Source organism: Wyeomyia smithii, chromosome 1 (genome assembly GCF_029784165.1).
Source record: "Wyeomyia smithii strain HCP4-BCI-WySm-NY-G18 chromosome 1, ASM2978416v1, whole genome shotgun sequence".
NCBI classification, from domain to species: domain Eukaryota; kingdom Metazoa; phylum Arthropoda; class Insecta; order Diptera; family Culicidae; genus Wyeomyia; species Wyeomyia smithii.
Genome location: NC_073694.1, coordinates 127,760,918 through 127,777,178, shown reverse-complemented (window position 1 = coordinate 127,777,178; position 16,261 = coordinate 127,760,918). Strand labels below are relative to the sequence as shown.

The following is a 16,261-nucleotide window of genomic DNA, read 5'->3' as shown; positions in this document are numbered from 1 at the left end:
TTTAAAAAATGTATAAACAAGCTTTGAAACTCAGTTATACATCCTTACAAAGTTTCGGAATTTCATTACACTTTCTAGTGCGTATGAAAAGTTATGCGAAATTAAATGTGGTTGCCAGAATTGTTTGGAATAGAATATTAGCAAAGGGTTGCCATATTTACTGCTTTTCTCTTTGCGTATCTCTTTATAACACAGTCTCTAGTCAGAACTTGCTTACATTTGAAGTCAAGTTGGCTTGGCTTGGGTGACGAAAACTGCAAAAAGTTACCCGTAAGCGCAATTGAAACAAACATTAAGGAATAAGTACAATCGCGCGAGGCACTCAGCAGTGTCGCGAGTGACCTAGGTGAGTTCAGCGATCGAGAGCATTAATTAATCGCCGCTCTTTGCTCCCCTGTACACTAGAGCTATTGCTCAAACAGAATGAAATGGCCATAGAATGGCGAAGAATAAGCAAGATTGAAGATATAATTTAGGCTAGCGGTAAGGAGATTGTACTTAAGGGGTTATATACCTGTTTAGTTTTCAAAAAATCGAATTTTTTTATTACATTATCTTGAACTACAACATCTCGAGAACATTTTCACAAATTTCATAAAGATCTCAGCAATAGGGCGAAAGTTAGAGCGAATTGCAACACGCCTCGCTACGGCCGCATTAGCTTAACTTGAAACTTTAAACGCGATTATCTCGGAATAGTGTTTGTCGAAAAATGAATTTGCCGTGATCGTGATTGCGGGAAAACTACTGAACCGATTTCTCTCATCTTTTTTTTTAAATTTTCATTATTAAATTCGCCGGTCCGTGAACGATTGCTTTTTGAAACATACAGTTACATTTTGCCGCAAAAAAATTTTTAATGCATTTTTAGCGCTAAAAACGTGCATTTTTTGGGGAAACGTTCCCATTTGCACTGAAAACAAAATACTTATAAAAGCGATCGTTCAAGGACACGGCACTCTTCTAAACTAATGAAATAATATGAGTTTTCCAAATTCAGTTGACCCGCTGAGTCTCTATCAGGATCACCGCAAGCTCTGCAAAAAAAAGCGTTTCGGGGAAACGGCCATTACTCCAGTAATAATTGATATATCTCAAAATCAAACGTATTTTTTGGTAATAAACTGTACTTCCAGAAAAATACCACTTTGATGCAATAAAAATGGTACTATGCACTTAAAAATAAATTCAAACTTCCCTCATTTTTCTCGACCAAAAAGGTATATAACCCCTTAATAAAATTAATCTCCTCTTAGAGGTAATTCCACACGGTCATGTGACCGTGCGTACGGGAAACTGTGTACGCGTTTTTTTAATCCGCATTAAATGACAAGTTCCCGGTAGGGAGTCCGTTTTATATAATAAGCTTGCCAAAGACACTGGGTACATAAAACCAATATTTCACAGTTAAATCTAAAACTATCACGATTTTTCGAGTTTAGACCACTGCACAGTGGTCCAATAAAGCAAAAAGTGGAACTTAATTCCATAGCGCCTTTCACCTTCATTCTAGCTTAATTGTGTCTTCGGAACAGTTGTTTGTATGAATGACCCGCATAATCGAAAATCGTCAAAAAATATGAGAAGTTTACTATACTAAAAATGAAAAAATTCACTTTTCTGTGTTAAGAGATAGAAGAATAGTTTATTCAACAAAGTTGTAGAAAATTCAAAAATATGAAACTTTGTTGAACAAAAGAAAATCCTATCTTTATTTCAGTACAAAGTTATAAAGTATATTACATGGAACTTATTTAAAAGTTAGTTTTTTGTCCCTACTTAACTTTTGTTACTTAACTTTTTGTACTTAACTTTTTTACACGCAAGTGTAGTTCGGAGGAATTGTTAGAGCACACAAACACACATTTTTGCCAAAGAAATATATCATCAGAAATTTTCCTTAAAAAGTTATATCATATTTTAGCTTATTTTTCCGATAACTTCAAGAACGTATAGGTTAAAAAGGGGCAAGTGGAATCATGATGTCAATACTTTTCCTTGAAGTTAAGCTGAAGTACTATTTACTCCTTTAGGTTCCCTTTGTCCCAGAGCTATAGAATATACCGTAAGCCGGGGTGAGATTGTGCCATACAAATCCATTGTTTGTCAGCCATCCCATGCCGATCACAAGACCAATGTTGCTTGAATATGTTTCCTCGAATACTTAACCAATAAAGACTATTCTTCTGACCCGGAAGAGTTGACCGACAAGTCACGGGTTGGATGGCTCAATCTCACCCCGGTTGACGATACATAAATACGTCGACACAGTTGGCAGCAATACTCGTAACACTAATGCCCTGATATTAGGAAAGAACCAATCAGCGTGGCCCAAAAAACGCACTGTGATTTTTCTTCGAATAACTCTTTCGATCTAGAATTATTTTGCAGGTCAATGAGCTCATTCTGAAATCGATCAGGTACTTTCGTCCCTGCTATTCGGAAAGTGTTTCGGACCAAGTCCAGATCTTGTTCTTTGATATCAGGGAAATAAGTTTCATATTCAACTAGGACTAGGACTTTTGTCATCAACCATTGATGACATTCTTCCAACATTGCATGAAGTTTTCCCACTCGCAATTCCCACCTTCAGTGGCCTGTTCCTCCCTGAGGGAAAATTCCCTACCGGTTTAACACCACTGCTTTAGTGTATTCCCATTGAGAATATATCAAACGATTGACAGTAAATGTAAACTCTAGATAACTAATTTTTACTATTTTTTTTAGTTTATGACACTACTGCATCGAATGTTGTAGTATTGAATACTATTCATATCGATATTATGGATTATATTGTGCCGGCGAGCTGTACCGACACTGAGTTTCGTGCTATGTGGGTCGAGTTCGAATGGGAGAATAAAGTTTCAGTTAATACCACATTAACTGATTTGCACGATTATCTAAAAATGCTATTAAAATCAACCAATATGAAATGTCTCACACCAGAAAAAGCACTTTCTGGACAATGCGGTTTTATGGCTGCTAACATGTATGCCAGGTAGTGTATTTTTAGATAGTGTCAAACAATCAATAATTATTTTCAATTATTTTCAGATCGATTTTTGGTGAAGACGCCTTAGCAAACCTTAGTATTGAGAAACCTTTGGATCGCCCTGATGCTCCAGTCACTGGGCATATAAGGATACGAGCTAAAAGTCAGGTAAATATAACGAGCCAAAAGCCATGCCTCACGGGTTGAAAATTTGTAGAATGTCAAAACAAATACAGCATATAAGCAATCATTGGTAGTTTTTTGATCATCTATCATTTTATTTTGTGATAATCGTAGCTGCTATAATTGCTATTATTTTTTTCATATAGTTCTTATTTTGAATCTAAAGTTGAACATAAGCTTAGGCCATTGGTCGTATAACGTTATTGATCAGGATAGATAAAAATTCTATATGAAAAATTTGCTTAGGGGCCATCCACATACCACGTGGACAGATTTTTAACGATTTTGACCCGCCCCCCCCCCCCTCCGTGGACAACTGCTTGTTTAAATTTAAAAAAAATTGTATGGACCGTGGACATTACCCAAAACCCCCTCCCTCCCCAAAGATGGCCACGTGGTATGTGCAATCAAATACAGTAAAGTCTTATTTTATTTTATACGGTTTATTCTACACGTTTTTTTACGACAGTTTTCCACAAAACGTAATTTTATGTACCATGCTCTTTTTGCCTTTCTCCTAGAAAGGTATAGCAATCACTGGAAAAACCAAAGATATAAAAGTGCTCCGAAGGGTCGAATTTCATATATCAATCGACTTAGTTCGACGAGCTGAGCATTAATTTTCTCAGAGATGGCTGGGCCGATTTCAATAAAACTAATTGCAAATGAAAGGTCTAGTTGCCCCATAAGACCCCATTGAATTTTATTGCAATCGGATTTTTAGTTTCGAGGTTATGTATCAAAATGTGAAAATCACAAAACTTCATTATCTCAGAAACTACACAACCGATTTGAACAATTGGTATCAAAAGAACGGGCTTGTTTTTTGAACTATTTGTAAAATAATTTTATAAGGATCGGACTTATGGTTCAAAAGTTATGCAAAAAAACGTGTTTCAAAGACTGTTTAAACTCACTCACTTTTCTCAGAGATGGCTGGACCGATTTTCACAAAATTAGTGTCATACGGAAGGTCTTGTTGCCCCATAAGACCCTATTGAATTTTATTGTTTTTGGACTTTAACTTTGTCCGTTATGTATAATAATGTGAAATCAGGCTATGAAAAGAAACATGTTTCTAAGGCTGCTTGAACTCACCCACTTTTCTCAGAGATGGATGGACCGATTTTCACGAAATAAGTTGCAATAGAAAGGTCTAGTTGCCTGATAAGACCCTATTGAATTCTATTATAATCGGACTATAACCTTGTCTGTTATGTATCAGAATGTAAAAGTTATGAAACTCCATTATCTCAGAAACTACACAACTGATTCGAACAAAACAGGTATCGAATGAACGGACTGTCTTCAAAACCTGTAAATAACGAATTTTATGATGATTGAACATGTAGGTTATGAAAAAAAAACGTGTCCAGCAAACTTTTTCAATTCACTCGTTTTGCCAAAGATGGTATGACTGATTTCAACAATCTTAGTTTGAAATTGAAAGTTCAGCTGCTCTATTGGTTCCCATTTCATTTAATTATAACACTGGTTGACGAAATCGAAAAATATGCTGCTCTAAAGCTCACAATAGTTGCTCTAGAAAGAAAAAAAATCACAGGAAAAGCTATAATTTTTCATTTTTTCTTAGTTTGACCTTCGGGGTCATACTTGTGTTGACCAATGTAATCGGACTTTTATTTTAACCTTTATGTGTTAAATTGTAAAAATATTGAAAGTCTATTCTCTCAAAGATTACACGACTTATTAAAAAAAAAAAAAACAGGTGTCAAACGAACAGGTTGTTTCTTAAACTTACAAAGAAACAAAACCCAAAGGCTGTTTAAAACTAGCTGCTTTGATCAAAGTTCGAAATTACTATGCTCCAATTATTCAATATTCTAAAATCGGATTCTGGCCACTGGGTAGAATCCAGGTTTCAAGAACCCATATTGATAGGTATTTGGCCATTCATTGGATGCCCCTTAGAAACGATCAGTAATATTAACTGCGTTAAAGAATTTCATTTTCAGTATTAATGTATAAGGAAAAACATTTAATTATAAATTATTTGAAATCAACTGACTAAAGTTGACATGAACAATCTAAATATTATCTAAATATACCACAATCAAATACAAAATCGCATCATATATTTGAAAGAATTTAATGTTATTTGCATGTACGCTAAGGTCGCTTTTTACGCGGGTTTTTTTTTTACGCGCCTGTTTTCGCGGATTCCGGAATTTACGCGGTTTTTTACGCGGATTCCGGAATCTACGCGTTTTTTTACGCGGATTCCGGAATTTACGTGGTATTTTTTTTTGCGCGGATTTCGGTTTCCCTTCACTCAGAATGCAGAATTAACGCTGGTTTTTTTTACGCGGATTCCGGAATTTACGCGGATTCCGGAATTTACGCGGTTTTTTTTACGCGACACGTATCCCCCGCGTAAAAAGCGACCTTAGTGTATATGTGTTAATGTATGTTCATATGTGTGTGAATGTTATTTTTTAAATGTTCGGTATAGTTGTGCTGTTGGCTACCAAAATTTTGTTGTTTAGAATGAATAACAAATCCAGCAGAAATTATCAAGGTGCATTTTTAAGTGTTAATGTAAATCTATTTTAACAAATAATAAGTTCGAATGAGAAAGGCTGGGTCTCACCGCAAGGTGGATTAATTTAGGTTTTTTTTCAAATCACGAGTTTTTTGCACGGTTTTTTTGTACGATTTCTAGTCCTCGCGGAAAAACAGTTGCAGTATGTAAGGGCATCTTCAGCGGTGGTCTATTTTTGACTCTATACTAGATTTACACCAGCGAAACTTGAATAGAACCAGACAATATAGATCAACTTTTCGTTCTCCGCACCGATGTTGTATATCTTGTTGTTTTAAACCGCTGACATCTGTCACATGCTATCAGTTAATGAGACTTGTTATAATAAAAAGCACTCAATATTTAACAAACGGAAATTTGATAATTTTTACGCACATTAAGGGGGGACCCTACTCTAGAAAGTCGAAGAAATCGATTTTTTTTTTGCTTTTTTGGAATGCTTACACATTCAGAAATGTTGTGCCAAAAGAATTTTTTTGGATATCTGATCGCGTTCAAAAGTTACAGCTAAAAGTATGGGGTCACCTAGAGAGAATTAGCGGAGACGTTTTATGTTGCTCTGTTCGAACAATGCACGCGCATTTTCTGACCAAATATATACAATAAGTAACGTTTAGTCGGGCCTAAACTCACAAATATATTTACACCGACATATTGGAACTCACACATACATACATGTACACACACACACACACACACACGGCGGGGACCCAGATAGCTACCTTCCGACTACCGTCGGCGGACGCTAACCTGGCCCTGAAAGAGGGCAAGTTGAAGGTCGGCTGGTCTGTATGTCCTCTGGGCATACTACAGCAACCAGACATTTGCTTCCGGTGCTTTGAGGGCGGACATAAGTCCTGGACCTGCAAGGGGCCCGATAGGAGCCAGCTGTGCAGGCGTTGTGGAGATGCAGGCCATAAAGCAAAGGACTGTGTGGAGTCTCCCAAGTGCATGGTATGTTCCGGGAAACGGGACGCCAAACACTTTATGGGAGGCCCCAGGTGCCCAGCCGGTAAGCCGGCTGCGAAACCACGGGCGTAAGGGTGACGCAACTGAACCTGAACCATTGCTTCGCGGCTCAGCAGCTGCTACACCAAGCAGCCACTGAGTCGTTGTCGGACATCGCCGTCATATCGGATCCCTACCGCATCCCTCCCGGAAACGGTAATTGGGTTGCGGATAAGTCCAGTTTGGCGGCCATATGTACGACGAGCAAGTTCCCGGTTCAGGAGGTTGTCTCAACCTCAGAAGAAGAGTACGTAGTTGCTAAGGTAAACGGAGTGTTCTACTGCAGTTGCTATGCTCCGCCACGTTGGTCTACCGAAAGGTTCACCCAGATGGTCGACCTCCTATCCATGGAGCTAACGGGCCTAACGCCGTTGGTGGTGGCGGGCGACTTCAACGCTTGGGCTGTTGAGTGGGGAAGTCGCTTCACGAACCAGAGGGGCCAGATCCTGTTGGGGGCTTTTGCAAAGCTCAACCTAGATCTGGCCAACGTTGGGAACAAAAGTACATTTAGCAGAAATGGTGCGGAGTCGATCATCGACGTGACGTTCTCCAGCCCAGGACTGATCAAGAACTGGAGGGTAGACGATGGCTACACTAATAGCGACCACCAGGCGGTCTGTTATAGTGTAGACAACAACGAGAGGCGGCAAGCGACGGGTAGAGCCAACACTCCGACCGTTCGCGGGTGGAAGACATCGCACTTTGATGCCGAGGTATTCGAAGAGGCAATGAGAAGGGAGCGCGAGGGGGGCAGTTGGCTCCGCCCGACTGCTGACCAACTAGTTGCTATGCTATCGCGGGCGTGCGACGCCACCATGCCTAGGACTCGCCAACCTAGGAATGGAAAGCCACCGGTTTACTGGTGGACGGACGCGATAGCCGACCTTCGCAGTGCGTGCCTCCGTGCAAGACGGAGGATGCAGCGTGCGCGAAACGAAGAAGAGAGGACAGAGCGCCGCGCAGCATTCAGTTCGGCAAGATCGATGCTAAAGAGTGCGATAAAGGCCAGCAAGAGGGCCTGCTTCGATAGGCTATGTGCGAGTGCCAATACAAATCCGTGGGGTGACGCCTACAGGATCGTAATGGCCAAGACTAAAGGCGCGCTGGCGCCTGCAGAGCGATCACCAGCGATGCTGGAGCGTATCATCGAGGGACTCTTTCCACGCCACGAGCCAAGTCCTTGGCCTCCGGCAGTCGAGTCTCACGTCCGACGTTCCAGTATCTCAGACATAGACCAGAGATGGTCGGCCAACCTGCCGAGCATCCAATCCGTGAGCGACGACAGCCGTGTCGAGGCAGGGGAGGAGGCAAGGGTTACGAATGAGGAACTCATCGTGATCGCCAAATCCCTAAAGGTGAGCAAGGCACCGGGACCGGATGGTATCCCTAACCTGGCGATCAGGCTGGCGATAAAAACGGCCCCCTGGCTGTTCAGGGCAGTCATGCAGAGGTGCCTGGATGACTGTCTCTTTCCGGACAGGTGGAAGCGGCAGAGACTGGTCTTATTGCCGAAGGCTGGGAAACCGCCAGGGGACCCATCGGCATATAGGCCTATCTGCCTGCTGGACACCGCGGGCAAGGTGCTTGAGAGGATCATCCTCAACAGACTGGTGAGGTACACGGAGGGTGTACACGGTCTGGCAAGTAACCAGTTCGGCTTCCGGAAGGGCAGGTCCACGCTGGACGCAATCTCTTCCGTCATCAAGACGGCGGAGGTAGCAATCCAGCGCAAGAGAAGGGGAATACGCTACTGCGCAATCGTCACGCTCGACGTGAAGAATGCGTTCAATAGTGCCAGTTGGGACTCCATGGCGCTCGCGCTCAGGAGCATCCATGTACCGGTGTCGCTGTACAAGATTCTGGAAAATTATTTCCAGAATCGAGTACTTGTTTACGACACGGAGGAGGGTCAGAAGTGCGTCCCAATTACCGCAGGAGTTCCGCAAGGTTCTATCCTGGGCCCGGTGTTGTGGAATGTCATGTATGACGGAGTGTTGAAACTCAAGTTCCCTGTAGGGGTTGTGATCGTCGGCTTTGCAGACGACATAACGCTGGAGGTTTACGGCGAGTCTATCGAGGAGGTCGAGTTGACGGCCGTGCACTGTATACGCAAGGTCGAGGACTGGATGCGCTCCAGGAAACTGGAGCTCGCGCATCATAAGACGGAGGTCACGGTTGTGAACAACCGTAAATCGGAGCAACAGGCGGTGGTCAGAGTCGGAGACTGCACCATCACCTCGAAGCGATCCCTGAAGCTCTTGGGGGTTATGGTGGACGACAAGCTCACGTTCGGGAGTCACGTCGACTATGCCTGTAAGAGGGCCTCATCGGCTATTGCAGCACTATCTCGTATGATGTCCAATAGCTCAGCGGTTTATGGCAGCAAGCGAAGACTTCTTGCCAGCGTGGTTTCGTCCATACTTAGGTATGGTGGGCCAGTGTGGTCCAGAGCGCTAGGTACTAACAGTTACCGTGGTAAACTGGAAAGTACCTACAGGCTCATGTGCCTGAGAGTTGCGAGTGCGTATCGTACGGTGTCATACGATGCAATCTGTGTCTTGTCCGGCATGATGCCTATCAGCATCGCCATCAAGGAGGACAGAGAGTGTTTCGACCAACGTGACACAAGGGGCATACGAGGTACCAGAAGGTCATTCTCGATGCTCCGCTGGCAGCGGGAATGGTCCAACTCCACAAAGGGCAGATGGACGCACCGACTCATACCGGAGATATCCGGCTGGGTCGGGAGACGACATGGTGAAGTGAACTTCCACCTGACACAAATCCTGTCAGGCCATGGTTGTTTCAGGCAATATCTGCACAGGTTCGGACACGCGGTGTCCCCCATGTGTCCCGAGTGCGTGGAGGAGGAGGAGACTGCTGAGCATGTCTTCTTCGTATGCCCCCGTTTCGCAAGAGCGAGGAGCAACATGATGGCTGTGAGCGGGCCTGGCACTACTCCGGACAATCTAGTCCGGAGGATGTGCGACGACCCGGACATCTGGAACGCGGTCTGTGCGGCCGCCTCTCAGATTGTTCTGGAGCTGCAACGTGTGTGGCGGGTCAACCACCAACACGCCAGTGGTAGCTAATTACCAGTCTCCAGGTAGTTAGCTAGGAGGTTATAAGAGTAAAGAGGGTGCATCACGCACAAAAGCCACTCCTCGACGTAATACTTAACCGTCGTTCCGGGAAGACCAGGGCTGGAGACTGGAGGGGTTTTAGTGGGTCGGGACAGGGATCAGTAGGTGTCTGGGCGAGTGTAACTACCCCAGCATCTCTCCCCTAGTCTCATCCCCACACCCTGAGTTCTCTTCTCAGGTGTCTGTTTGCAGATTTCCCCGCCACCTTTAAAAAAAAAAAAAAAAAAAAAACACACACACACACACACACATACATACACATAAAGTGCGTAATTGTACGAATTTTCTTGTAGTCTGTTGATTGGTCACACACACACACACACACACACACACACACACACAAAGTGTGATAAATCGAAAAGGATTAATCAGTAGTTTTATCGAATGGTGAAAGACAGCAACCCATTGTTCCTCCTGTGCATAGGGGGAATAGGGGCATAATGAGCATCCTAACTTCCTGGTCCCCGTGGCTCTGTGGTTAGCGATGTCGGTCGGCTAGCTCTCCCACACGGTTGTGATATCGGGTTCGATTCCCGATCGAGTCGAGGATCTTTTCGAGCTGGAAATTTTCTCGACTCAGCACTGGGGCACGGTGTATCGTTGTACTTATCCTACACATGCAAAATGTGCCAAAAAAACAATATCGATAACGAAATCTCTCAACTAATCTAGTTGATCGAGACCGCTATTAGCCCCAAGGCTAAGCGTGCGATATTGTTGAGCATCCTAACTTGGTTGCTGATTTAAGCATGGAAAACGACAAAATTTTTAAAATGTCTACAGTGCAAAACTTGCATTAACTATCTATAATTAAAGGTACACTATTCACATTTATATTTACAAGTGAACGACAAAAGAATTTCGAAAGCAGAAGTCAAAAAAAAACGAAAGCAGTAAAATAGCTCGGAAAATGATTGCTGCTGCCAAAAAAAGTGCTGCAGATAACTCCCTGGAAGCTGAAGGAGAAGTGTCAATCAATATCGCACGCTATAGCCTGGGGGCAAATGCGGTCTCGATCAACTAGATTAGTTGAGAGAATTCGTTATCGATATTGTTTTCAGCACATTTTGTATGTTGTGGGACAAGTACAACGATACACCGTGCCCCAGTGCTGAGTCGAGAAAATTTCCAGCTCGAAAAGTTCCTCGACCTGATCGGGAATCGAACCCGATATCACAACCGTGTGGAAGAGCTAGCCGACCGACACCGCTAACCACTGAACCACGGGGACCACCAGGAAGGAGAAGTGTATGGAGCAGGAATAGCTGACTAAAAAATTTGATACCAATACATTATTTTTTTACTCAAATACCTTTTTTAAATTTTTGTTCCACCATATTGCATTCGCCATTTTTTTTTTAAATATTATACCGGATACATCTTCTGCGTCCAAGGAAATAGTAAGTAACACATTTCTAAACAATTTACTTCATTGATTACAGTATCATCGTTGTTTAAAACTTTAAACGCGTTTTTCTCGAAACCATGTTCTTTCAACTGGTGGTAAATTTTTCTCAGCATCTACTGAACCGATTTTGCTGAATTTTTTTTAACATGTAAAAATGGATTATCTAACTTGATACGTAGCCGTTTTTTGATATCTGAGTTTTTCAATGTTTAATGATTTTTTAAATCGTGATTTTTCATGAAAAAAAAAAACAATTTTTTTACTAAAAGTCTTCAAAAGAATCATACAGACAGGTTTAATGAGTTTTAATTTTTAGCTTAAAGATAGGTATATTATGAATTCAATATCTTGAAAACCCCCAATTCTGAAAAATCTATTTATTTTGAAAACCAAAAAAGTTACCTAAACATTGATCTGAACTTGAATAATCAGAAAACAAAATAAGTTGAAACTTAGAAATTTTTTTTTCAGATTTTTCACAGTGTATATTTTATTTAAAAAGAAAAAAAAATACCATCCACAACTTTGTCAGAGACACTATACCGATAAAATCAACCGTTTCGGCCCTAAAAATATTGTTTATCTTTAAAAAAATGGTGGGCGATCTTACCCCGGTGGTGGGCGGGCTTACCCCGCATGAAAAAGATCTGCACATTTTCAATGAATTTTTAAAAATTGAAAAAAAAACTTTTTAAAAATTGAAAAATAAACAAAAATATTTCAGTTCTTATTTTTTAAATGCGGGTATTGAATAGAAGAACCTATTAGCGAAGAAAAAATTAAATTGCAGCCGCAACTTTTTTTTCTATAAACAGAATTGCTTAAGGGGGCGGTCTTACCCCGCTTACCCCTAGTTTTTTCCTAGGTTCTGTAGATTATTGCCAGCGTAGCCTTATATTTGCGCAGTCTTTTTCAAATTGTGTGCAAATTTTTGCTTGCGGATCGCATTTTTTCGAATTGCGGTAGGTTTTTATTTTTCAGATATCAAGAAAAAAATTCCGGATTTGGAGCAGTTGCATACATTTATTTATTTGAGCCTAATGATCTCGAACGCAACTGGAGAAAGGTCTTTATCGAAGATGAAACTGATTGAAAATAGGTTGCGTACGACTATGAAGAGTGAAAGGCTGTCAAACTTAGCATTGTAAAGTTGAGAGTACAATATTCTGAAGGAGCTGAATGTTGATTATTCAATCAATAAGTTCTCTGCAAAAAAAAACTCGTAAGAAAAAATTCTATATATATATATATATATATATATAAATATATATATATATATATATATATATATATATATATATATATATATATATATATATATATATATATATATATATATATAAATATATATATATATATATATATATATATATATAAATATATATATATATATATATATATATATATATATATATATATATATATATATATATATATATATATATATATATATATATATATATATATATATATATATATATATATATATATATATATATATATATGTCGCATCACTTATCGAACTTATAGAACATCCATTCTGACCGCATTTCTCCTTCCGTTCGATGCTCAGAGTTTCGTAGCAACGTTTAATCATACGACTCATCGCTGACTGCACGATTCCGACTTGTTTTCCGATGTCCCGATGAGAGTGTTGACGATCTTCCAGGTGTTTGCGCAAAATGAATTCGCGATGTTGCTTTTCTGGTAATGGCACTTTTTTCCAATTGTCGGAAAACTGACAGCGTCAAAATACAGTGTAAACAACAGTCTGAACTACTTGTACCCAAATTTTCAAGACAAAATACCCAATGGATAATTTTCTACATCGTTTGTCCCGTTATGCAATATGATTCCATCGGTATGGTGTTTTTGAAGAAATGGAACTAAAATTTTGTTCCAACATTAATTCTGGGATACATCTTGATTGACAGCCAAACCACGAGACAAGAAGGAAAAAGTCATTTCTGTCCACTTCTCTGGCTGGCTTTCCTCTACCTTCCTGGCGGAATATTGTTGAAGTTTGCAGTCGTAACCGGGAGATTTTCGCTTTCAAAATAACTTACCGTGAACTTTTTGCAAAAATTGTAATGCAGTTCATAGCGAACTGTTCAATGCACTTGCAGAACGCTTCTTGTTTCGACGTCATTTTAAACAAAACTAGGCATGCATAAACAAAACAAGTACTGACATAAAGAGGAGAGAGAGCTTACTTATACATACTCTCATTTCTTTCTGTGTGCATTTGTTGTGGAGAGAGCAGAGCCCTAGTAACAATATTGGTTTTATCGAAGTTTTATAGCGCCTAATACAGCCAAAACAGCGCTATAAAACTTTGACAAAACCAGTTTTGTTACTTGGGAGAGCTCCAAAAGATCCAAATTTTTAGTTGTCTACCGTTAATACCAAAAAATTAAAGCTTTGGCCAATAGAAACATCTGTGCGAACTTTCAGCATAAGAAAGTTAAACATATGATAAAATTGGGACATTTTATTGGAATTACTTAGTATCATCGCTGGGGGTATTTTCGGTTAATTCCCTATCGTATTTCGGATACTTCCAGCAGGGATGTCATGTAGAAAACCTCATGTAGTTTTCGACGAGTTTTCTACGTAGAATACCTCTGGTAGAATACCTAATCAAAAATGAGTATTAAACGAAAACCTGCAGAGATTTTTGTGGTAAATTACATGAAGAATAAACCAAATTTAAGTTTAAAAATATTATTTATTTTTAATTGTGATGATTATTTTGTGTGAATTGAGAACGAATTTTTACACATTCAAAATCGTTGCTTTTAATCTCCATCGATTGAATTTGTTTTTAATGTGTTTCATAAGTTTTTGGATTAGAAATACCTCCCGTTTGCAAAATATTCTAGGGCTTTCTAGCCAGTACAAACAACAAACCCAGGTATGTTTAATTTTATTTTCGAAACAATATATAAATTTGTAAATTAAATTAAGTAGCAATTCAGAACCTAAAAAATGAGTATTTACCTAACTCAAAACTGAGTAATACTGTACCCCAAAAGCGAGTAATAATTACTCAGTTTTTAAAACGCCTTGTTTCTCAATTATGCGTATTTACGGAGTTACTAAGTTAATGAGTTGTTCCACTTTTTACGTAAATGCGTCAAACCTTAATAATTTTAGAGTTATTTTTTCCGAGGATGTAAAGAATTCTTCCTGCAACCGTTTAAAGTTGCATGGAATATGCCAGGGGAACTATGAACCATTGAGATGTACTTTAAATATATGAGTTTTGACAGCGATAGCATAGTTCTGTAGAAATCAGGCCTTAGATGCGCCTTTGCTGTTGCACTGATTTTGTATGTGACGTCTATTATGCGATTTTCTTTCATTAGCATTTTTGGATGAAAAAAAATATGTTGTTGAACCGTTAATTACGATTGAAATTATTGAATGAAAACTTTGTTTGCTTTTTTGAGTTTCTTTATCATTGCTTGTTTCGCCATAATCACAAAGTAGTCCGGAAAAACACTTTCTTGCTTCTACGTGTTTCTTTTTTTTGTTATATCAATTCTCCCGTTACTTAAATGCACCTAATCAGCGCAGCGAATGGCATTTCATGACTCATACTGTGAATTTTCGAGTGTTTGAGAGTTTTCTATTTGCAAGAGGTTTTTTACCGTAGAAAACGTAGAATACAGTTTCTTACGTAGATTACTTACGAGTCCCGAAAAATCGCGTAGAATACCATCCCGGACTTCCAGGGATTCCATATTGACTTTCTATTTGTAGTGCTTCTATTCTTGATTTATCAGGGGAGTCGGATTCCTTAATTTTTCATGGAATGAACTTACTAATTCTTCCTCGACCGCAATTCAGGAATTTTTTAACCCATTTTTGTTCTACTATCGTTACCCATGATTTCAGGTCCATTCATGGAACCGATTGGGCGAACCACTTCTGTCTTCGCCTCTACTTGGTTGAGTTGAATCCATACTAACATGACAATATCATTTGCGTACATGTATATCTGTATATCATTATGTTGTCTCTGAAAAACCTTTTCTGATCGGGAAAAGTGGACAGTGTGCACAGATCCATTTGAGACTCCTGTCTTACGTATTGTTGGTCCTTATGTACTTGCAAATTGAAGATTTTGTTTACTTTTCAAATTGCAGTGTTTTTCTGTAAATCAATTTATTAACAAAGCACCACTACCTTCCGCATGACACTGGTTTCACTAGTTTTTGAATATATGCAAGGACATTGTATGTCAGGGGTATTGTTTTACACCTATTTGAGAATTGAAAAAGAAAACACAAAAAGGTAGTTTGTTTTTAACATGCAATTAGAAGTTCCTTTTGGGTTTATAAAAGTATTTTAGAGAGTAATAAATTGAGACAATCTCCCACCTCCCAGTTCATGTATAATATATGATTATCGTATAGAACAGACAAACTAAAAAAATACTCCTTTGTTTTACTAAACACGTTTAACAATATTTTTTTGTATTTGCAGGGCATGGCACTTAGTTTGGGAGATAAAATCAACCACACACAAAAATGTCTACAGGAGAAGTTAGTCGCCGCTTAGAGAGCTCAGCCGACAAAAGTACTGTGTGAATTTGAATAATATTTTCTATAAATTAAATTTGCGCTACTCTGAAGTTCTTAACATAACCTTGAAAAAAAAAATAAAGTGGACTTCATACATGTTATCGTAGTATTACAATAGCTTTATGACATACAAATCTATGACTTGTTTGGTGTTTCCTGAGACAATACCTAACTGAAAAAAACACCGCAAGCGCATTCTATGTAAATTTACGATGTTTTAACTCTATTATAGACAGATGACTTGCCGATTGCCACCACTGTTTGACGCCGTATTTAAAGTATATTAAAAACTGAAAGCTATAGTGGGCCGCTGAACGAAATTCGGAGGTTAAAATTTTCCCTTTCATTGGACCCAGCTCGAAAATTTGCAAGTCT

The 16,261-nt window shown here is 39.6% G+C and overlaps 1 protein-coding gene across 2 annotated transcripts in view; it reads left to right on the top strand.

Moving 5' to 3' along the window:
- The window catches only part of LOC129722931 (coatomer subunit beta), a 71,654-nt gene extending 55,634 nt beyond the window's left edge, over positions 1 to 16,020 (top strand). For both annotated transcript variants that reach the window (XM_055676804.1, XM_055676796.1), the window contains exons 5-7: positions 2,728 to 2,998; positions 3,055 to 3,160; positions 15,789 to 16,020. In XM_055676804.1, the coding sequence (XP_055532779.1) occupies positions 2,728 to 2,998; positions 3,055 to 3,160; positions 15,789 to 15,863 (452 nt within the window). In that variant the 3' untranslated portion in view covers positions 15,864 to 16,020. The remainder of the gene's footprint in view (positions 1 to 2,727; positions 2,999 to 3,054; positions 3,161 to 15,788) is intronic.
- The last annotated feature ends 241 nt before the right edge of the window (positions 16,021 to 16,261 follow it).